Source organism: Abramis brama, assembly GCF_963993115.1.
Source record: "Abramis brama genome assembly, chromosome: 13".
Classification (NCBI taxonomy): Eukaryota; Metazoa; Chordata; class Actinopteri; order Cypriniformes; family Leuciscidae; genus Abramis; species Abramis brama.
This window is the reverse complement of record NC_139975.1, coordinates 32,261,329-32,283,902: the sequence shown is the minus strand read 5'-3', so window position 1 is coordinate 32,283,902 and position 22,574 is coordinate 32,261,329. Positions and strand designations below refer to the sequence as shown.

General features: G+C 38.4%; 1 protein-coding gene across 2 annotated transcripts in view; it reads left to right on the top strand.

Annotated features, from left to right (window-relative positions):
• The first annotated feature begins 215 nt into the window (after positions 1-215).
• The window catches only part of pls3 (plastin 3 (T isoform)), a 33,495-nt gene continuing 11,136 nt past the window's right edge, over positions 216-22,574 (top strand). Inside the window, exons 1-8 of one of the 2 annotated variants that reach the window (XM_084133747.1) lie at positions 216-444; positions 12,358-12,468; positions 17,269-17,432; positions 18,986-19,115; positions 19,594-19,726; positions 19,823-19,904; positions 20,069-20,234; positions 21,911-22,053. In XM_084133747.1, the coding sequence (XP_083989873.1) occupies positions 12,408-12,468; positions 17,269-17,432; positions 18,986-19,115; positions 19,594-19,726; positions 19,823-19,904; positions 20,069-20,234; positions 21,911-22,053 (879 nt within the window). In that variant the 5' untranslated portion in view covers positions 216-444; positions 12,358-12,407. Of the gene's footprint in view, positions 445-9,466; positions 9,746-12,357; positions 12,469-17,268; positions 17,433-18,985; positions 19,116-19,593; positions 19,727-19,822; positions 19,905-20,068; positions 20,235-21,910; positions 22,054-22,574 lie in introns of those variants that run through there. The other variant, XM_084133746.1, reaches the window with a different exon arrangement.

The following is a 22,574-nucleotide window of genomic DNA, read 5'->3' as shown; positions in this document are numbered from 1 at the left end:
CTGTCCTGTGAGTTTTACTATTTTTGGATAATATATTTCAATTCGATTTTATTTTTATATTTTCTGTTTTAATTTTAGATTCATGTTTAGTTGGAATATTAGTCTATTTTATTATTATTATTATTATTATTGTTATAAAATAAAAATAAAAAAAAGCCTGACAAAATCCCAATCGCGTCAACTTGTCATGTTTGGTAGACAGTTCATGTGTGTGCGAGTTCAAGTGTGTGTAGTTAGGCTGCTGTCGGTGTGTGAGGCTGTGCTGCCACAGAAGGCTGTCTATGTAGTCAGCACAGACTCTAGTGTGTGTAGTGTACTGTAGCATAGACGCTGTGTGTGAGGCACGGCCCAGTGAGTTCAGTGCTGCTGTGAGTGAGTGTGTGTGTGAGAGAGTGTGTGTTCGCGTGAAACGCCAGCAGGGCAACAAACACACGGGCGGACGCAGTAAGTTATTGAACTTATTAAACTATGTAGAGCACTTTTGTTTTTCAGATGTGTTATTTTTCTTCCTACAAACACGGAGGCATTATGTTTTAATCTTCATTTATACATACGATTTATATGGAGTTACAAACAGTCTCGCGAGCCTTATTGGAAGTTGAATATATTTTATGTCATCACTGCATTAGGAAGTACATTTTCATTTCGATATGCTGCTATGAAACGGGTTTTTTTTCCCCCTCAGTGTTAAGACGGTTAATGATGTGATGTGAGAGTGTGTAACTTATGTGCAGCCGGAAGCATGTATGGTTGTTGTTATGATATATGTTATGATAGCTGTGATTTGATGACGAATGGATGAAATAGGTGACGTGTTTCTCAATTAACCCGTTTCACATGAAACGCCCTTTGCCATATTTTACTTGGCAATATTTTACATCCGATAAAGATCTGAACACAGCTAAAGACTTGAGTCTGTTTTGTGCTTCATAAATAATTAGGCTAACAGTCTTAATAAATCTTGAACCCTTGCCAACGTGTTTAATGTTTTGAATAGCATGCTACTCATACTTGGAGTGTAAGTTAGTATTTAGTAGCCTATAATAATGCATGTAAAACTGCAGTGTGCTTGACCAGACCCGCCTGTTGAGATGAACCACTGATGTCAACTGCAGTCCTTATATGTGCTCCAGGACTGAGGCTATTTCATTAAACTACTGCATTTTAAATTGGGAGAGCACTTGAAAAGTGTATGTCTTTGCATGCTGTTCATATATCAGGAAGCAGTATAGCCTATGTACAGTGTGCTGTACAGTATGCACTTTATTTAAAACTTTCTTATAAGTCAGCATTGAAATGGAAGTTGTGACACTCTTTTCTTTTCTATTGTGATGTAGTGGAACGGCTTCTCAAACAAGAACAGATGTAGGGCGGGGCTTGATTTTGCCCATGGGGAAATGATTGGATGGCAGTGGTTTGCTATTGGTGGATCTCATGTGAGTGACACCATCAGAAAAGATAAGAGAAGAGATGTTGTTGCAAGAGGGAGGGGAAGTTATCTTGATTTAAAGCAGGGTTCACCAATCTCGGTCCTGGAGGGCCGCTGTCCTGCAGAGTTTAGCTCCAACCAGCTCCAACACACCTGTTTGAAAGTTTCTAGTCTGCCTAGTGAGACCTTGATTAGCTGGTTCAGGTGTGTTTAATTGGGGTTGGAGCTAAACTCTGCAGGACAGCGACCCTCCAGGACCGAGATTGGTGAACCCTGATTTAAAGAATAGGACTCATTAATAAAATAAATAAATAATGATGTGCATGGATACATAATTTATTATATGAAGAGTTCAGATGCAAAAGCCTCAAGTGTCATCTGAAATTTTCTTCTAGAATGATCATTTTTATAAAGCTTGTATATTAAAGTTCAGTAATTTCACTTAAATGACAATTAATAGGTAATCTTCATTGACATTTAAGTGAAATTATTGAACTTAAATATACAAGCTTGATAAAAAATGATCATTCTAGAAGAAAATTCCAGATGGCACTTAGAGGCTTTTGCATCTGAACTCTTCTGGCAATACTGCAATACTGGCAATACTGCAATACTACAAGACTGGAAGTCCAACTGAGTAATAATTAGGTGTTGAAATTGTGGTTTAGATTACTTCCAGATCATTTATCACTGTCAAAATGAAAGTAAAGTTGAACACATTGCATTATGGGATACAGTATGCCATGTATATTTCTAGTATATAGATAAGGTACTGCATACTTTTACAGATGTTTTTGACCTTTCAGGCGTCTTAAACTTTGCATTCTGCATTCCAAGTAAGAGACAGTAAGACAGCCTTTTTTACAGATTTACAGGGTCCCTATGCAGTGTTCACTGCTCCTTACTCCCTGAGCACGCGATGTCTGTTGAGGTTGTTCATGTTTTTGTAGTTTACACAGAGACGATAACGGTAACTTGCACTTTGAAACCCATTTTCAGAAGCTTCATTTCAGGCCACCAAAATGCCATTGTCGTGTAAACGAACGGATAAAAAGGGTTTAGTTGAAAACGGTGTTGTGTAAACGGCCCCTTAGATGTGTATTGTATCTTATTTGACTGTAATCATGATAGTTGCGCTTTAATAATCATCCCTGCACCACGCTATTGTCGCATCTCGCACAATTTACTGACTTATTTATGTATTCTTATGTATTTAGGCTATAACTTAAATGTATTAAAAACGCTGGAGCGTCAAATCATTTTTATGCATATATTTTAGTCAGTCTTCTTGCAATGGCTGGTGGGTAATTTTCTCTCTCCACTTCCTGTGAAGTGATGTATCGACGTTCCCTTATTCCCCATTCGCAGTGCCCTTTAGACTGAACATGTGCTCTCCCTTCGGATTGGAATCTCATTTGGGGGACGACACTGTGATGTTTCCTTCGATGGACATTTACTGTGTAATGGAGCACACTTCCAGACTTTGCTGAAGTAATCTGTGTGATACACTGGATGCGAACTGTATAGCATGTCTCAGCAGCCGGTAGTGTGAGTTGTTGTGGTGCAAAGCCCTAGACGTGAGGCAACTTCCCTGCCTGCATTGCTGGGCTAGATAGGAATGTGTGGTTTTGAATTATTTATTTTTTTTGCTCGTCAGACAACCTTTGAAAAGGCCATAACAAAGACTGAGAACTCAGATATCTTGCATTGCTTTCCCAAAGCTGTGATTGGCTCAGGAAGCAGGAAGGTGAATCTGTCTGCATTCCTGATCATTACAGAGCCAGTGTTAAAGGAAGAGGTCACTTAAAAATAAAAAAATCTGTCATCATTTACTCACCCTCAAGCTGTTTCAAACCTGTATGAGTTTCTTTCTTCTGCTGAACACAAAGGAAGATGTTTTAAAGAATGTCGGTAACCAGACAGTAGTTGGACCCCATTGACTTCCATAGTATTTTTTTTCCTACTATGGAAGTCAATGGGGTCCAACAATTCTCTGGTTACCGACATTCTTTAAAACATCTTCCTTTGTGTTCAGAAGAAGAAATAAATAAAGAGTAGGCTATAAAATGACAGAATTTTCAAGTGATTTTTTTCAGTGAGCTATTCCTTTAGATATGTCTGGCTTTGTCCTCCTCGAAACACTGTTCATCCTGGTTTCTGTCATGCTGTGGTTATATTCTTCCTCCGGGAGCCGTCTCGCGTTCTCAAACCCTTCATTCTTCAGCTGTAAGTGTTACTTGCCGCCGGTTCACTGGAGCATGTTCTCGGTCAGAGCCGTTCCTGGAGAACCGTGTGGTTTGGACGCCATTGGTTAAAGTGATGTCAGGACAAAAATGCCTCAGCAATGTCTGTGGGAGGCTGTTTGCTCATGACCTCCAAGCATATGACTATTGTGCTGAATGAATCTTGATTATTTTTAATGAAATGCCATGCCTCTCAGGAAGGATAGACAGTGAGAGGAAGTATTCAGCGCTGTATTGAAGACTCCACAGATGGTTTCTATTGACACCACAGTCTCTCAAAGTTGGCTTCTATTCTGATTCCCTAAGTAATATTCCTCAGGCCTGTTGTGTCTCTCCGTCTCCTCTAGTGGGCGTATAACTAACGGTCTTGAATGATAATGAAAAAAAAATCTGTTGGGCTCTTAGTGTTTTGACTGTTCGGGAAGTCCAGATGGTTCCACCCCAGTTCTGCCACATTTTCCCCTCATAAAAGCCACCAAACTTTGAGTCTTGATATGCAACAGCACTCAAAGAAAAGCCTGTAAAAACGGGCACCGATGCACTGTGTTAATATGAAGGAATTTTCCGTATTGATTTTTTACGTGTGTGTTTTGAATCACACGTTGCACTATGTTGTGTTTTAGGGTTAAAAGAAAATGTCTGTAAACTTGGCAGAAAATTACGGGTGCCTTTTCTGTTTTCCAACAATGATTTTTTTCTTACAGTGAATAAGACCTTTTTCCACTTGGAAAGAAGCATAAAATGCGTTTTTACATGTTCTAAGGACATTGGCTGCGTCTGAAATCGCATACTCTCTTGAGTAGCTACTGTTTTTGAATAAGTATTTTGTATGCGCTAAAAAGGTAATGGGTATGAATGTAATCTGGTTCTGCATTCTCCATGTTGTCATTATCATGTGACCTTCCAGCGCGCTTCACTGCCATTCATAAACATTAGCAACACATTATTAGCTGTTTGATAACGTAGTTAAGCTAAAGGCTAATCATATCAATTACCGTTATGTTTCTGACGTTGTAGAGAGCGATACATAAAACGCTTTACCATTCTGAGACAAGGACTTGTAGACGAGCCTGTATGATTCACTCTTCCTCTTCTTTTCTGGATCAGTTTCTGGGTCAAACATGGCTGAATTAAACCAGTTCAGCGAGTGGATCAGGTGAGGCGGAGCTCATTTGCATATTTAAGATCTGCGTACATTCAAGCTATTTTAAGGCATGAGGAAATTTTCACAGGAAAAAAAATTTAAACATAATTTTGATTCTCACAGATCAAGCGTAGCGTCAGTTCTGGCAGGTCTCGTTAGTCAAGCTCGCGTCAGCTGACTCTCAGCTGATCCACGTCTACCTATAGGAATACGACGCCTATCACTGTATTCATATATAAGCTCCTTCAGTATTATCAGCAGCTGTCGCGTTTCTCAGGAGGTCATTACCCTCCTCCCTCCCCAGCTCCTCCTGTCCAGTCAGGATTTGGCATTCTGATTCCCCTTGAATCAGAATAAATTCTCAATTATGTTGTACTTTAAAATCTTGAATTAATGATATCTGCAATACATTCATGTTGGTTCTGTTTACCCTGAGGGGGGTTATTGCTGCTCTTATCCATGCTAGAGTGCAGGGAGTTCTTGCCCAGAACAGAACCATACCGCCAATCCAAACTGTATGCTAACTATCAATCGTATTTGACAATAGTGGTCCTGACAGAAATTAGTTTTAAGGGATAAAATGATTGACTGCAGGGGGACTTTAATGTGAAACCTGACGGATCCAGTGAGAACTACATGTAACAGAACAAACTTACAGTTAGATTTCACTACTTTTAAGAGGCTTTTTGTTGTTTTTGGAACTTGATGTGATCGCCATTGATTGTATGGAAAAGAGCAACGTGAACATTCTGCTAAACATCTCCTTTTATAAGAAAGAGAGTTGTATGTTTGGGACGACTTGACGTCAGCATTTTCAGACCGGTAGTCTGTCTTTTATAATGTGGTTTTGTAGTACTTCACTGGTTTATTCATGCTTTATGATCTGTGATAACCCGGTGGAGGCTGTAGACTAAACATGCTCTGACTACACAAACCTGCGTTCACCTCTAATGTCCGGCCTTGTGAATCTGAATGTTGTGAATATTGTTGCTCTTTTCTTGGCTGGACTTCATGTTCCTTTCTTTTCTTCAGTGTTTAAGTTCTTGCTCGATTGAATGCTAGGAAGGGGTCATATCAACAATCAGCTATTCCTTCCTCTAGGCTAATTTGTTGTGTGACTCTGAATCCCATTTGCATTGCTCTAAATATACTGCAGATTGCTTTGATATGTCTTCATGATGTTGTTTTGAAACGGTAGGCTACATTTCACATCACTCTGTTGGTAAATTTGACCACTTTGAATGGTTGAAAGCTCGAGTTACGTAGAGCCGTTAGGAGTGAACATGTTTGCGTGAAGTGTCAGGTTTACTGTGCCATTCAAGTTCCTCCACTTTTTTTTGAGAGAATGTCCCGTTTCAACATATATTTTGCTTAAAGAATTGTGAGAGTTTTGACGATTTGATGATAGTTACGAACATTTCCCTCACAAATTATTTTGTTTTTACTGTAATGCATGTTTTTTACTAGTAATTTGTAAATCACAGAATGATTAATTTATTTATCAAAGTAACAATATACAATATAAAAGTAATAAAATACAAATAAAACAATCCAGTTATAGGAATGTTACAATGTTTTGAATTTAAATCACAGCCTGCTACAAAACTGATATCACTTTACTTTTAGAAAAGATTTAAAAAAAAAAAATATTATTATATTTTTTTTTTGCATTATAGTAAATTAATAAGATTTTCCAAGATGTTATTTCTTGGTTCATATAAAATCATCTCTCTCTCTCTCTCTCTCTCTCTCTCTCTCTCTCTCTCTCCTCTCTCTCTCTCTCTCTCTCTCTCTCTCTCTCTCTCTCTCTCTCTCTCTCTCTCGTGTTGCTAAAGGACCTGTAAGTGAACACCTGTCTTCACGGTTTGCACTAGGGCTGCACAATATATTGAAATATCGCAAATGTATCGCGATATGCATATCGCAACGGCTTGCAATAACATCACTCACTGCTCTTGGCTAAATAACTTTTGTATCTTTAATATGAATCAGGATATATTTAAATAATACAGTGAAAACTTAGCAGTGTTTTATTTTTACATTTGATTATTCAGTTTCTGTTGTTAAATAACCCTAATGTAGGATAACCTGAACCCCTAAACCCCACTGATGTTAAAATAACACTTCTTACGCTACAGTAAAACACTGATGTTCACTTTCAGGAGTTGTAGAGATGTTTTCACGTCACAAAAAGAATGTGAAACATGTATGTAGATTACATCATTTTAAACGAATAGATAATTTGAGTTTATTTTACACACTTTAAGCATTATTGTATCGCATATCTTATATCGCATTATTATCGCATATGGCATTTTTCTTCAGTATCGTACAGCTCTAGTTTGCACTGAAGTAGACCTTTGTTCTGCTGCTTTACCATTGTTTCTTCTGGCAACAAAATGCCAGCAAGTTTCAGCAACTGTTGAGAAGAACAGAGATGAGAGAGCTTTAAAATCTTAGTTGTTGTTTTGCAGTGGTGGAATTTGAGGATCCAACACAACTGTGTTCTCCAGCTGTTACGGGGATTTTTCCTCTTGAAACTGAATGTTCCTGATCTTCAAGATCCGACTTGTTTAACAGGTGTTGTGTTGTGTTGTAACCTGAGCTTCAGGAATGCCGAAATCAGGAATTCCTCTGTGGTCTGGCAACACATTTACACATTCATAATGAAAGGAACCTTTCACTTGTGTCTAGAACATGCAATGTGAGCAGGGCTCCTGTAAAACCTTTTATTTGTGAATAATGTTAGTCATGATTGTTTTCAAAAGGGTTTTATAAACACGTCATCCATTGGTTATGGTTGGACGAACGAATAGTCCCGCCCCCAGATCATGCCATTGGTTGAGCAGTTGTTGTGTCTGATCTTGATGTTTTGTGCCACAATGTTTTTGCTTCTCGGAAATCAACTGATGATTTGCTTGTCTCATAAGCTGGGATATGAAAAAATATTTTAACAATCCTTAATATTACACACACATCTACATAGAATAGAGGCTCGTTAGAAAACATGCATGTGACGACATTTCATTTTCTGCAAAATGATATAACATTGCTTCCTCCACGTTTTGTGACACTTTCAGAGTGAAATGCCCAGCATGATCAGTTTAATCAGTTTAATATGTGAATCTGGCAATGTTTTATGTTGGTTGTACGTATCATGGCAGTTCAGAAATGAAGTGTTCAGTGAGTGGCACTGCAAGGTTAATGATCTCGTTTGAAAATAACGTAGCACCAAAACTAAACCCGACCCTAAACCTAACCGATAGTGTTAACAAAAGCCAAGACAATGAATCAACAATGCCATTTTAGCTTTCCTCTACAAGTGTCTGAGCTCTGACTCATGTTTCACAGGACTCGTACCTGTGTGTAATATTGTATTAAGTGAGCTAACAAGCAAGTTTACTATGGGGAGAAGATGCATATGGAACTGGTTATGTGATGCTAACATCAAAATATATTAGTTCACCAATCATGCGTGTGGTAAAAGACCATAACATAGTGTTTTATAATGAATCGCATTTAAAAAAGTCTTTATTTATCAATGATCTGCTCCTGTGATCATAGCTCCTGTGAAAATGAATAGAAGATGTTGGTGTTTTACTGTCTCTACTGTTCATTTCAGCTGGAAACTGCACTGAATTGTATGTATAGATAAGCTTTTGGAGTTTTGTAAAAATGTAAAGGCATGTTTTTCCAATGAGCCTAGGTGGTATCTCTATGTAAATGAGATCTGGTATGATTAGCTAACCTTGTATTGTGAAATACAACATAGTTCACACTTTCTCATCAGGGTGCGGCCAAGTTTCTGCTGAAAAGGCATTGGTATGTAAATGTGAGTGGTTATATGCTAATGAGCGTATGTTTCTGCTGTCGTGCAACTTGTCCCAGATCATGAGAGGTGTGCTCTTACTTTTCATAGAGACTCATGTTTTCATGAAATGGGCAAAAAAGGAGGTCTTGGGACATATCAGAGGGGCAAAATATGTGGAGGTGGGCTATCTAAACATGGGGGCCCTGGCAAATGCATAGCAGTTCGCTAAACCCCAGACCCATTTATAACCCACATGCAACTTGTGCTTTAGGCTATGAGAAATAAGATTATGATGCACAAGCCAAATTTGATGAATTTAATGCTGAACTGAAACAGTAAGAGTGTGTTTTGAGGTCATCATGCCCTCATTTAAGGTCTGTGTCTGTGAATGTTCTGTTATTTATCATGTGGGCTGTTTCCTTGGCAAATGAATGAGTCTTTGTTAAGTTACCCGCTCAGCCGTCCTTGAAATTAGTTTACCACTGATAGACTGTGGGAGGATATTACAAAATGTTTTATTTATTTTCGCAGCCAAATGGCAGCAGTTTTTGCGCTGACTACATGTGATTTTTTAACTAACATAAAAGCACAATCTGTTTATTTGAACAGTCTTTCTGCTTGAACATGCAAAGATATCACATGTGTTTCCAAGTGATTCAGTGGAGTGATTCAGCATATGTCTGTCCACACTGTTATTTTTTCCTCTCTGGTAGCGACTTTTTAAAGCAACAGGATGTTTTAAGGTGAGTGACGGTATGCGGATTTGAGAGATGCATTGAACTTTTCCCTGCCCCTTTTCTCTCTCGTGACTTTATTGCATTACTCTGTACATCTGGGATGGAGACGTTGGTAGTAAAGAAAAAAGCAAAGCATGCACGCTTTCCCCTCCCCCTCTCCTTCTCGCCTGCGCCTGCCTATCCCTCCTCCCTCCCCGGCGGACACGCCGACCGCGACTCCCATAGCCTGTCAGGAAGTGTTATGACTTGCTGCCTAGGTCTTTGTGAGGCAGGCAGGAATGCTGGTGTTTCAGATTAGCCTTGAAGGGTGTGGAGCGAGCACTGCCTCTTCTGCTGCGACCGCCGCTGCCTACAGACCCACTCTCTGCACGCATCCCAAAGGTTTGGCTCTCTTTTTCTCTTTTTTGCTGCTTCTCCTCTCCCGTTCATCCCACACTCTCTCATTAACGTTATACACTGGGGAAAAGCAGTCTCTGTCTGTTTTGTCTGTCTCTCTTCCCAGCTGCTCTGCCAACAGCACAACATCTGTGAAAGACGTCTGTTGTTTGAGTTCACATTTTAGAGTTTTGCACATTTCTCTGTTTGCAGTTTTGGAGTGAAATAAGCAGTTTTTGGGTAACCGGTTGTGTTAACTAAGCTTTTCTTTTTTGCATCTCGTCAGACTGGTAAATCCATTTTGTGTGGTGGAGCACATGCTCCGCTTTGTGTTTTTCAATCAAAACCCCAAGAAAGCAATTCTGTGGCTGTTTTTCCTTTGCTTTTGCTTTGTAACTTAACACTGCATAATGGTTTTGACTTTGTTCAGTCACTCGTGCAGTGTTGGCAGTCCTTAGAGACTCTGAAAATCTAGTGACTAGACAGGATTCTCTGGTTGCTTAGATTTGTGCATGACTCAATCCCATGAGGTCAAACTACTCCGAGTCCTCACTCATTTGGGAAGTAAACAAACCTTAGTCAAATTAGACTTGATCTATGCTTGGATTGTGATGAAGGTTATCAAAGCATGAATTGTGGAAGAATCGATTCCAGCTGATGATTCAATAAAGGTATGTAGCACACAGTACTGTGTCCGTGAAAGGGATGCCACAAGGGTGGAGATTTGGCCCGTTTGTGTTTTGTGTTTTTCTTAAAAATTCCAGCAAAGTTTCTGTGTTGGCCTTCCGAATAGCTGAAAGATGACATCAAATGTAGACCTTGAGGCAAATAATCGTAGTCTAGCGCTGTCTTTAAGAGTTATTCAAACAATAAACAGTTTAACCATTATGTAACATTGGCATGCCATTGACTCCTTTTAGAGCATTTTTAGCAGTCTCTAACTTTATGCTGTCCCACTGGGGTGTGGTTGGACAGCTGACACCGCTAATGACATAACTAACTGGTGAAAAAAAGGACGAGCTGGATTGACGACTATGGGATTGGAGATGTTGACATGCGCTGCGGGTGTGTCCTGAATCATCATGAGTTCTTGTAAGGTAGTGGCTAATAGGAAGATGTGTCTTTGGTTGCTTGAAGTGCTGTGATCGCTGCCCGTAAGAGCAGATCTCAGGTCAGTGTGTGCAACGGAGGCTGGAACGCTGCATCTGTTATTGGTTCAGCTGCTGTGGGTGGACTCTGCTCAACAGGTTTTATTTTGTTGTGGCCTCGATTCAAACGGTACGTCAACATAGTGTGTGTTCATTGCTGCTCACTGACACATTGGGCCAATGCCATAATACTGCATTCAAATGGATGATATTAATTATTGTTATATCCTGGACAAATATTTACCATGGTTTTAGTGTATTGTGTTTAGTGTTTTACTGCTTATTGTGTGTTTGGATGATAAGGTTTATGTCACACTTACGTTCTTTAATGGCATTGATGGTTCAATAAAGAACCTTTAAAGGGATGAAAATAGAAAAAAATGGAAATTCTGTCATCATTTATTAACCCTTGTTCTGTTCCAAACCTGTATGAGTTTCTTTCTTCTGTTGAACACTATGGAAGTCATTGGGTGTCGTCAACTGTCTGATTACCCACATTCTTTAAAATATCTTTTGTGTTCAACAGAAGAGAGAAACTCATACAGGTTTGGAACAAAACAAGGGTGAGTAAATTAATTTTAGTGTTTAGTGTATTACTGCTTATTGTGTGTTTGGATGATAAGGTTTATACTATACTCGTATATGTAAAGGTTCTTTATTGGCATTGATGGTTCCATGAAAGAACCTTTAACATCAATGGAACCTTTGCATTACACAAAAGGTTATTTATAGTGGAAAAGGGTTATTTTTAGATTAATAAAATGATCTTCAAAGGGCTCTTTTATGAACTGTTCACTGAAATGTTCTTTGGGGAACTCAATTGGTTCTTGTATGACTTGACTTCGGAGCCTTTATTTTTAAGAAGGTAGTTAGGTCCTCTTTCACAATTAAACTAAAACAGGCCGACTGTAGCACAGTTCAGTATAGACTGCATCTGGTGTTCAGATCTGAACACATCTGTCATAACTCAGAGATAAAATAACACATTGATCTTCCAAAGAAACACGTCCAGACTTTGACTTTTGGCTGTGGATTAGACTCTTTCCTTTAGTTGATCTTTTTTTGTTTTCTACCATTTTCAATGTGCAATAACTGGATATGTGACTGTTTGCTCGTTTTTTCCAGTTGACTCTGCAGTTGACTAAACACAAAAACTAGCCTAGTCATTTAAATAAATGAAGTAGTGTTTCAGTCATTTTCTTTGCAAAGAACCATGTGACTGCACTGCTTGCCTTACAGTCAGATTACATTCAAAAGGACCTGTCTTGACACGCCCTCTCGAACATATGTTTTGCCCAAATATAGTCTGCTCTTGTTTCATACTTGATAGACGTTTGCATGTCATTTGCATGTCTTATCATCTTACTGTACAATTCCACTTCCAGGTTTCTCTTGCGGAAGACAGGCGCCATTGTGCATTTACCACAATTTGGAAGTCCACACAATAAAGTTTTTGTCTTCTCTCCATAGAAGGACACACTTTATTCGACTGAGAGAGCTTCAGGTTGTTCTTCGGGGAGATGGCAGGAAAGATATCTAAAGATGAGCTGGAGGAGTTGCGGGAGGCCTTCGGGAAAGTCGGTGAGTGTTCTTCCTGTCCAACCAGTTTTGTCTACTCTAATCACAACTTGGCATGCCGCCCGACCGCAAAGGTGTCCTTTTTCCTTTACGTATCTTTTTATTTCTACTGATTTGTCTTTGTTTTCTCTGCATGGATGAAAACAGCTAGCCTACTTCGCTGTGCAAAGCCTAATTTAGGATCTACTTTCAAATGTCTCATTTGGCTTCTAGTTTTAAATGCCATTGATAAGGAAACTCTAGATCTTTTTTTTGTGTGTGTGTGTGTGATGGCCTAATTGTTTTGTAATGTTGTTATCTCTCCCCCTGACTTCATGTGCAGCGTGTTTCTTTAAAGTCTGGATTGTTATTGCTCAGAAAAACATCTGGGTTTTTCATTTGAGTTCATGAAGTTTTTGGCATAACCTGTTGCCTGGCTTTTAAACTGTCCTCATGGACTTTTGTCTCCAAAACCAACCAAGTGTGTATGTGTGTGTGTGTTCCAAGTCCTATTCAAACTAAATATTTTGTATAAATATTTGAATAAGACTTGGATCTATTAACAAGTATTTATTTTAGTTTATTTGCTAGCATTAGGCTAACTGTGCACTGAATATTTGCCATATTTTGCACACTGAGAGTGTCAGCTTCGAAATAAGTCTCTTTTAAGCCCGGGACACAAGTTGAATCAAGGTCGGTGAAAGAGGGAACTCTGATTGGCTGTTCAGCTTAGTGAACGAGTCAGTGCGTGAGAATAATAGTAAAACAGCGAGCAAAGAAGTCAAAACGGTACAGATTGAAGGTCAGGTCATCTTACCTGAGTGTTCTTGGCGAATATTTCAATATTAACATGAGCAGAGTGGAATAAAGAAAGTGTTTAGCAGGATTGATATTCAAAACGGTAAGCACACTGCTTTGTTTATGGTTTGTGTGTCTGCAGCGTCGGTTTCCCTTTTTGAATGACGAATATAGACGAATATATCTGCAGAAATAGACAGTTGTCTCATTTACACGACAACACAGTCGACAACACCGTCGGTTTTCATCAGCGCTAGTTCTTTGGGGTCGTTTTGGTTAGTTCACCCACAAATTCTGTCATCGTTTAGTCACCATCTTAAGACTTTTGTTCATCTTCAAAACACAAATTAAGATATTTTAAATGATCTCTGAGATATTTTTGTTCATTCACCCAAAACTTTGAATCTTCAAAACATTCATAAAGAGATCGTAAACCCGTTAGAATCAAGCGGCTTAATTCATGATCACTTTATTTGATTAATAACAGGTATAATTTAGGCTTTTATTCACATATAAACATTGATCAACATGCATACATAGAGCACAAGAAATATGGTCAACGGAAGCTCAAATGTACGCACAAGAACAATGATTGTTCTCACGTGTCAAGCAAGTACAGTTGAGATTTTTAGAAATGATTAGATTATTAGATATTATTAGAATTCAACTATGGAAAAATATTGCCACTGTTTTACTGTACTGAGATAATAAGATACTTATGACACTTAAATAACATGTTAAAAATTTTGCTTCTTTGGCTTGCAAAATATCATGCAAAAATTGCTTTTTTTTCAGGCTTAAAAAATGTGGTTGGTTCTTTTAACTAAAATATTTAACTATATATATACTTTTATTAATATGGTATGCCTGTAGATTTACAAAAAGCAAGCCATTAAAGAGGTCATGAATTGGAATTTTTTTATTATTATTATTTTTTTGTTGCACTTATTATGCTTAGTATGATTTTTACATAAAAATGTCATAATTTCGAAATAAAAGGCCATTTTCTGCCCTGATTTTAGCCTCTGACTTTAACACTCTGTTTGAAGGGGCGTGTCTGCTGTGAGAATGTAAACGCCCACTGCTGTGATTGGCTAACAGCTTTGCATATGAAATGAGCATTACATGTGAAACTCTTTCAAACTTTTACTACGCTTTTTCTATTAGGCTACAGCTGTCGAGATTAGCTCATTTTGAAAAGTGTTGATTACAGCATTATATTAAGATCTACTCCTATAGCATTAAAGGTTGCAGCGATGAGCATTGTAGCCGATGACAGACATGTTTGTTGAACGCATAAATGCAGTGATATTGTCATTGCAACTCAATTTCTGCACTCTCATGAATGTCTTCATCATAACTAACAGCGTAAACACGATGTAAATAAGAGATCTGTTGTGCAGTCTCTTGAATAGACCAGCTCCAACAATCATCGACCCAGCCATCTCAGACTTACCCATCAACTGTAACAAGCCAACCAGAGAGGAAATCAAGAAAGCCATCACTCGGTTGAAGGATGCGTAGGGTGCTGTTGTAGTCAGCATCATTGATTATAACAGGAGGTTTGGCGAGAGTCCAGAACTCAGACACTGATAAACACGCACTGTTTGATTGACAGCTAAAGGGAGACTTCTTTGATTGCATTCTGTATGTTATTATTTAATTATAATTTAATCACAATGTAAATAACAGATTATTTTCATGCTGCTAAGAGAAACAATGCGAAGTTGAACATTTAGTCGCTTGATTTACTGACGCATAAACAGCAATAAACAATTTAAAGACAAATAACGTCTGACTGTACATGAATCATTACATATCAGAAATGATTGGCATTAGAATTAACATTTACATTTACATTTTTACATTTAGTCATTTAGCAGACGCTTCTGTCCAAAGCGACTTACGATTTAGGACTAAATTAAGCGAGTCATCGTGAAGAGGCAATAACAACGCAATAAGTGCTCAAAATACGAAGTTCAGGCGTTGTTCAGAGTAGCATAAGCACGATATGGGGGAATTAAAGGAAAAGGAAAGAATTAAAAAAAAAAAAAAAATGATGAGGTTAAGTGCTCACGGAAGAGCTGCAGCATTCTGAATCATTTGTAGAGGTTTAGTTGCACATGATGGAAGTCCAGCCAGAAGAGCATTGCAGTAGTCAAGCCTAGAAATGACCAGGGCTTGATTAAGTTACTTGCATGTTGTGGCATTACTGTCGGGTCCATTTCTTACAGTAAATGTCTGTTTTTAAAGCCTGTGCCGAAATGCGACTGATGTACCAAAGAATCCACAGTGAAATGTAACAAACAAACAAAGAATGCTCTACTGAGACATTCACATAGTTGAAAATAAATAACCACATTCACAGCATTAGGATCCTTTGTAAGGTAATGTTTTGGTCCAGTGATCCTCTGTCTTTCATCTCACTAACGCGCCAGTGGGCGGGGCCAAAGATGTGATGATGTAGAAGTAGGCGTTGATCTTCTTCTGCTGATGCGGTCTTTCATCGTACATTACACCAGTATTTACACCATAATGTGACAAAATGAGTGAGTCATTGTCCGAAATGAGTCATTTTCTGCTCTTGGATTCAGTAAAAGCTGTTTTTGGACTAACGAGGAAGTTTTGAGTTCTGAAACTTACAGGGTGTTTTTATAGTACAATGACCTCTTATATGTCGAAAGATCAAGGAAAATTAGGTTTTTCAATTCACGACCCCTTTAAAGAGTATACTGCGATTGGGGATCTTAGACTTCGGTCTATAAGTCTGGGTTCTGAAGTTTGTGGAATTTGGATTTTTTCTAATGGTCCTTGACAAGAATGTGGTTCAGACTGCATTTCTCCATTTATCAGATTTCTCCCGCAGACTGGGCAGAACATTGGAGCCTAAATTGTTGCCCGTGTCCTGGTATTGTAATGCACATACTAGAAAAACCCCAGTGGCTGACAATTCTTAATGCTTATTTTCTAATGTTGTTTATTCTGTTTTAGTTTTGAGACACACATAACACAACAGCTCTGTTTCAAACCCAGTGCGCTGCCTATCTACTGTAGCCAGCAATTGCAGTGGCTTCTTTCACCTCTGTGAAAAATCACTCTTGAAGTCTTGGAGTTTTGATGCTAGAAGATGGCTTTATTTCTTTGTAATAAAGTCTAAGTTCCTATAGCTCTCCCCCAAGGTGGGGTCAATTAATCTTATACATTTTCAAACTCTGCACCAATATTGTTTATCAATTCTTCCATTTTTGGTTGTGAATCCAGACTGTTTTTAAAAAGTGGAACGAAAGGACCCGACCTATTTACATTAGAGGTCCCTGCTCATCCTACAAATGTTCTTTAATGGGACGCACAGCTTACCATTTATATCATATATCTAATGGCAGAGCGAGAGACTCCAACATATGCAAACACATTCTAGTCTCTTACAGGCCTCTACACACTCACATACTCAGATACATGGTTATAATTCACATATTTAGATACATGATCATAATACTAGAATAAAAATGGCTATATTCTATTTAAATATTTATATTATGATTAAAAAATATATATTCTAGACCTCGTTCTGGCCAGTATCTGTCATGTTGCGTGTCTCTTTTGTGGATAAGACAATACCAGAATGCTTTGCTTGAAGCTCAGTGAAAATGTTTAGTGTGGCCTATGTTTTAGTCTTAAGCATAAATTCTATAAATATAAATATTTTCCTTACATTTTAGGAGTTTAATTTAAGTGTACAGATGTAAGATGTATAAGTGTACACATTTCCAAAACATTTTATTTGACATGTATATGCAGGAAAATACAGTTTTTTTCTTAAAGTTGCAGTTTGCTGTTGATAATTTTGCCTAATCAAACTATTTCAATTGCATGTCCTCACTTTTTTTTTTTCAATGTTGTTGTGGTTTCTTAATATTTTTACGCTGTTGAATTGCAACGTTAACTAATTGCAACCCTAATGTTTTGTGCTTGTTGGGAAGAGGCAAGATGTTGCACCAAACCAATCATTTTCATTTCTCTCCATAGATTTGAATGGCAATGGCTTTATTTGTGACCATGAGCTCCACGAGCTGTTCAGAGAGGCCAATCTGCCCCTGCCAGGGTACAAAGTCCGAGAGATCATCCAGAAACTGATGGAAGATGGTGACAAAGACAAGGACAACAAGATCAGCTTTGAAGAATTCCTGTCTGTAAGTGTCTACGAACTGTTCTGTTACGTAATATCCCAAAATAATTCGAAACATCTACATACACATCCTAACTACGCTTAAAACTTGCTACACATATACATCACTTTTCATTGTAGTGCTTTGAAAAAAGAAAAAAGTAGTTGCGTGATTCAATGCTTTGTTCAGTCCATAAACTTCATTTGCAAATCAAATGTTATTGTCGTGCGAAAACATGATCACATATGCTGTTCTAAAATTGTACTGTGCAAGCATGATTTTAATGGATGAACGGTAGGTGCATCGTTTAGAGTGAAGTTAAATGATTACAGTTAAAAGGTTTCTGTGTGATTAATGAATTAGATGGTTTAAGAGCGCTATGTGATGCTGTTTAGTTGGAACGGAATTTGAAACCCAACAATTTTTTAAAACATGCCATTTAAAGCTTAAAATGCCTGATTTGCATATTCAGCAGTAGCTTTCACCATATATGGACACCAGATAATACACTGTACTTTGAGATTAGCGTTTCAGTGCTGAATCCAGATGGCCTGTTCACCATTTCATCATTTTTAGTAATTAGTGGTACTAAAAGAATGATGAAATAATAACTGTGTGTGGATCTCATCCCATGTGCTACTGACATGATGCCTTAAACTGTGCAGGCTGGTTGAGGAGAGTTGTAAAATAGGCCAAAAATCCCATAAACTAATGGTGAAAAGTTTGGAATAACTAAGATTTTTAATGTTTCTTATACTCACCAAGGCTGCATTGATCAGTAATAGAGTTGAACCAGACATATTGTGAAATATTATTAAAATTTAAAGTAACTGTTTTCTATTTGAATATATTGTAAGGTGTAATTTATTCCCGTGATGCAAAGCTGAATTTTCAGCATCATTACTCCAGTCTTCAGTGTCACATGATCCTTCAGAAATCATTCTAATATGATGATTTGATGCTCAATTATTATTGGTGCTCATTTATTAATAATGAGTCTTATTATTATAATATATAGTTATGTGATCATTTGTTTTCAGGATTCTTTGATCAATAGAAAGTTCATAAGAACAGCATTTATTTGAAATAGCAGTTTTTTTTTGTAACAATGTAAAAGTCCCTCTGTTATTTTTGATCAATTTAATGTGACCTTGCTGAATAATTCTGCAGTCCGGAATATCACAGAGACTCTTTTGCAGTCAGTAAATGTTGATATACAGGTTATTTTATTGAGACTGTTGCCGCTTCCTGCAAATGGGGCATCATCCCGTTGAACGGCCCTGTGTTTGTTTGCACTGCTGTGAGGAGGTTATGAGCAGCTGCTGGCAGCCTTGGCACTGACAATCATGCTTTAATCACCCACACATGCCACACGCCATTAAATATGTGCATCTGTTTAGTTTCACGGACCTCTTGTGCATTAGTGTATTTTTAAATTAGTAATCCATAGATTATTTTTTATGTGTGGATGAAAAGTCTCAGTAATATGGTGAACGGATGTTGCAGCAGTTTCTGTATCATGTATCATGCATCTATTTTATAATTAATTTTATGGTCCCATGTGTCTGTCTGCACAGATCTTTCAGGAGCTGAAGAGCAGTGACATTGCAAAGAGCTTCCGGAAGGCCATCAACAGGAAAGAGGGAATCTTGGCTATTGGCGGCACATCCGAGCTGTCCAGTGCGGGCACACAGCACTCCTTCTCAGGTAAAAACGCCTCGGATTTCACCGGATCAGACAAACCACTGTTTCCTTTTGCTATAATTGCAAATTATAATGGCATCAGATGATAATAATATGTTTTTTGTATGGACTGCCATATTCATACCTTGAGATCTACAAGCTACTCTAATGCAGTGGTAATTCCAGGTTCTAAATCCCATAACATTATAATATAGTACCATGTACTTTTTGGTATTTTTAGGTTGGTAGCACTTTATTTTTTACAGTCCTGTTCCTCATACATACTATTTACTTATTATAATAATTGCAATAACTGGGTAATAACTAGGTACTGACCCTGAACCTACCCCTAAACCTAGCCTTAACCCATGTAGTTACCTTATATTACCCAGTACTTTCTTAGGTAAGTACACTGTAAATGCACGTACTGTAAAACAAAGTGCAACCTTTATGTTTTTAGTGGTTAGTGGTATGTGATCTTGTTTTCTGTGTCTTTGTCCAGAGGAGGAGAGGTTTGCTTTCGTGAACTGGATCAACACAGCGCTGGAACAGGACCCTGACTGTAAACATGTGCTGCCCATGAACCCCAATACAGATTCTCTCTTCAAGGCTGTAGGTGACGGTATTGTGCTGTGGTAAGTCGGACACACTCCTCAACATGCCTGTGAGTTTTAATTATTTTATATTATTTAAGAAACCTCCTCATTGCATATGTCATTGATTCCTTTTAGTAAAATGATCAACCTGTCAGTACCTGATACCATTGATGAGAGGACCATTAACAAGAAGAAACTAACACCATTCACAATACAGGTTTGGTTTTGATTTATTTTTGCAGCCGTCTCTGTTTGAAGATTATTCTTTAAAATATGTCTCTGAATCACTTTCAGTGACTTTTTTTTCTAAATTTCTTAAATCGCATATGTGTTAGAGAGAGAGATTTGGGTCTAACAGAGATCATTGCTTTTGTATTGCAGGAGAATCTTAACCTGGCTCTTAACTCGGCCTCTGCCATTGGCTGTCACGTGGTCAACATCGGAGCTCTGGACCTTCGGGAAGGCAAACCGCATCTGGTTTTGGGCCTTTTGTGGCAGATCATTAAGATCGGCCTGTTTGCTGACATTGAGCTGAGCAGAAACGAGGGTACGTGTCTCTGTTGCACAAATACGATCACACGTCTAGTCCAAACAGTGCTGGCATTGCCACAGCTGATGACAACATCCAGGAATCCTGACAAACAGATATAGCGTCTCTTTTCTAGTTAAATGTTAACCCGACTGACTGATTTAACTGTTATGGTGGACCTGAGCTCTTAGATCTGACAGTTTGTTTTCTTCATTAAATTGAACTTAAGGGAGTTTAGGTCTGTCTCAAAGGCTCTGTACAGATCTATAGAGAGAGTTGTCTAGCCTACTAAGATGAACCTTCTTAATGAATGAGAATCATGCTGAAAGGATAAATAAACAAGTTAATTTATTACATCAGACACACTAGCAGGAATGATTAGTCACAAAGCAGACTTGAGATGATAAACAAATACAATAATTGCCTTGGCTTGACATTTATAGATCCAGTGAAGATTCTCTATGCTAGCATCAATGGTTTGAACTACGGGCAACAACTAGCAGCCTAAGTGAGAAGGTTCTCATTGAGTTACAGACAACAGACCTACTGGATCGCTTCCAGATGTTTGTGTACATAAACAGAAAGGCCAGCTAGAAGAGCATAGCAGTAATCCGGTGTAAAGACGGTGTTATCATCGAAGGACATTGCTAAACAGTGATTTTGTGGTGAATTGTTGGGGGGGTTCCCTCATCCACATCCACATCAGAGTTTGCCAGGCAGGCTGTGATCTGTGCAAGTACTTATTAGAGCCGTGTGTCCTTAGTGTATCAGGAAAATCAATGTGAATGTACGGTAGGTACCAGCAACATTGTTTAAATCAAGAAAGGAAACGGACCCAGCACCGAACCCTGAGGTACTCCCGTGGTTAGTTAATATGACTTAGACATCTCTCCCCTCCGAGACGCCCTGAAGGATCTACCTGTAAGGTAATACTCACACCAGTGGAATGTAGTTCCTGTAATGCACATTAAGAAGAGGGTAGATAAAAGGATTTGGTCATTTAATGTGTCAAAATCTGCAGTATAGTCCAGCATAATGAGGACACATGATCTGGGGGCTGCTTTTAAAGTCTTACTGTTGCATAGAAATGTGTCCTGTAAAAATAAGGAAGAGACCTGGTTGAAAACAAGTGTTTCCATCATGAACAAGTTAATATAGATTGGTCTGTAATTTTCTGATAGTGTAGGGTTTTTAAAGTTGAATGCTTAACTACTTGAATGTTGTGGGAAAAGTATGGGCACCTACAGGATACACTACAGCAGGGATGAGCAAATCCGGTCCTGGAGGGCCACTATCCTGCAGAGTTTAGCTCCATTCCTGAAAAATCGAATCTACATCTTCAGGATTGCTTGAAAACTACAGGAAGATGTGTTGAATTAAACGCTGCAGGACAGTGAACCTCCAGGACAGGATTGCCCATCCCTGAACTAGAGAAATCTTGTATTTGACACAGAAAATGAGTTGTGGTGTAATATGAGGTCGTGGAAAGAGCCTGGTCAGTTTGAAAATAAGTGAATTGGCTTTCTGAAAGCACAACTGGACCTATCTGCCTGAAATTATCAGTGGTTAGAGGATGCCTATGTCTCAGTGTGGCAAAGGTAATGGCCATTAAAATCAGCGGGTTCACATTATTCTCTGTTGCAAAATCTAGGTTAAAACGGTGTGATTTAATGTCACTGTGTTTATTTTTCCAGCTCTTGCAGCATTGTTGAGGGATGGAGAGACACTTGAGGATCTGATGAAACTGTCTCCAGAGGAACTGTTGCTCCGCTGGGCCAACTTCCACCTGGAGAATGCTGGCTGGAGCAAGATCAACAACTTCAGCCATGATATTAAGGTCAGCCTTAATGTGTCCATTTACTGTACTCTGCTTGTGTGTCTGTGTGCTGATGAAGTATCAGATAGAGTCCATGCTGTTTTCATGAGGATATTGAGCATGAGAATTGTGGTTGTAGTCCTGTCTATTTTTTATATTAATTAAGTTGTAAAATATGTAAGCTGCTCTAAGATCATTTGTTAAAGGTTTAAATGCATAGTTTTAATGCATGACCACTATAATATCAGGGCCTTTATTCTCTATCGAGATTACATAAAACTGATATCAAATTTCCTCCTTATTGAAATAGCAAGTCAGTGTAACAGAGGTTAAACGGTCACAGGTAAAGTTATGTCATTAGTGGCGTTTATTTTGCTAGGACCAGAGAACTAATGTGCAACAGAGTGGTTATGAATGATGCCTGAATTGTGGCTTATATAGAATATAGGCATGGCATTACTCTTCTATGCAAATTCCAAGCTATATATAGATATTATAGGGACTTGGGAACGGGCTCTTTTGACTTCATAATATCTGCATAT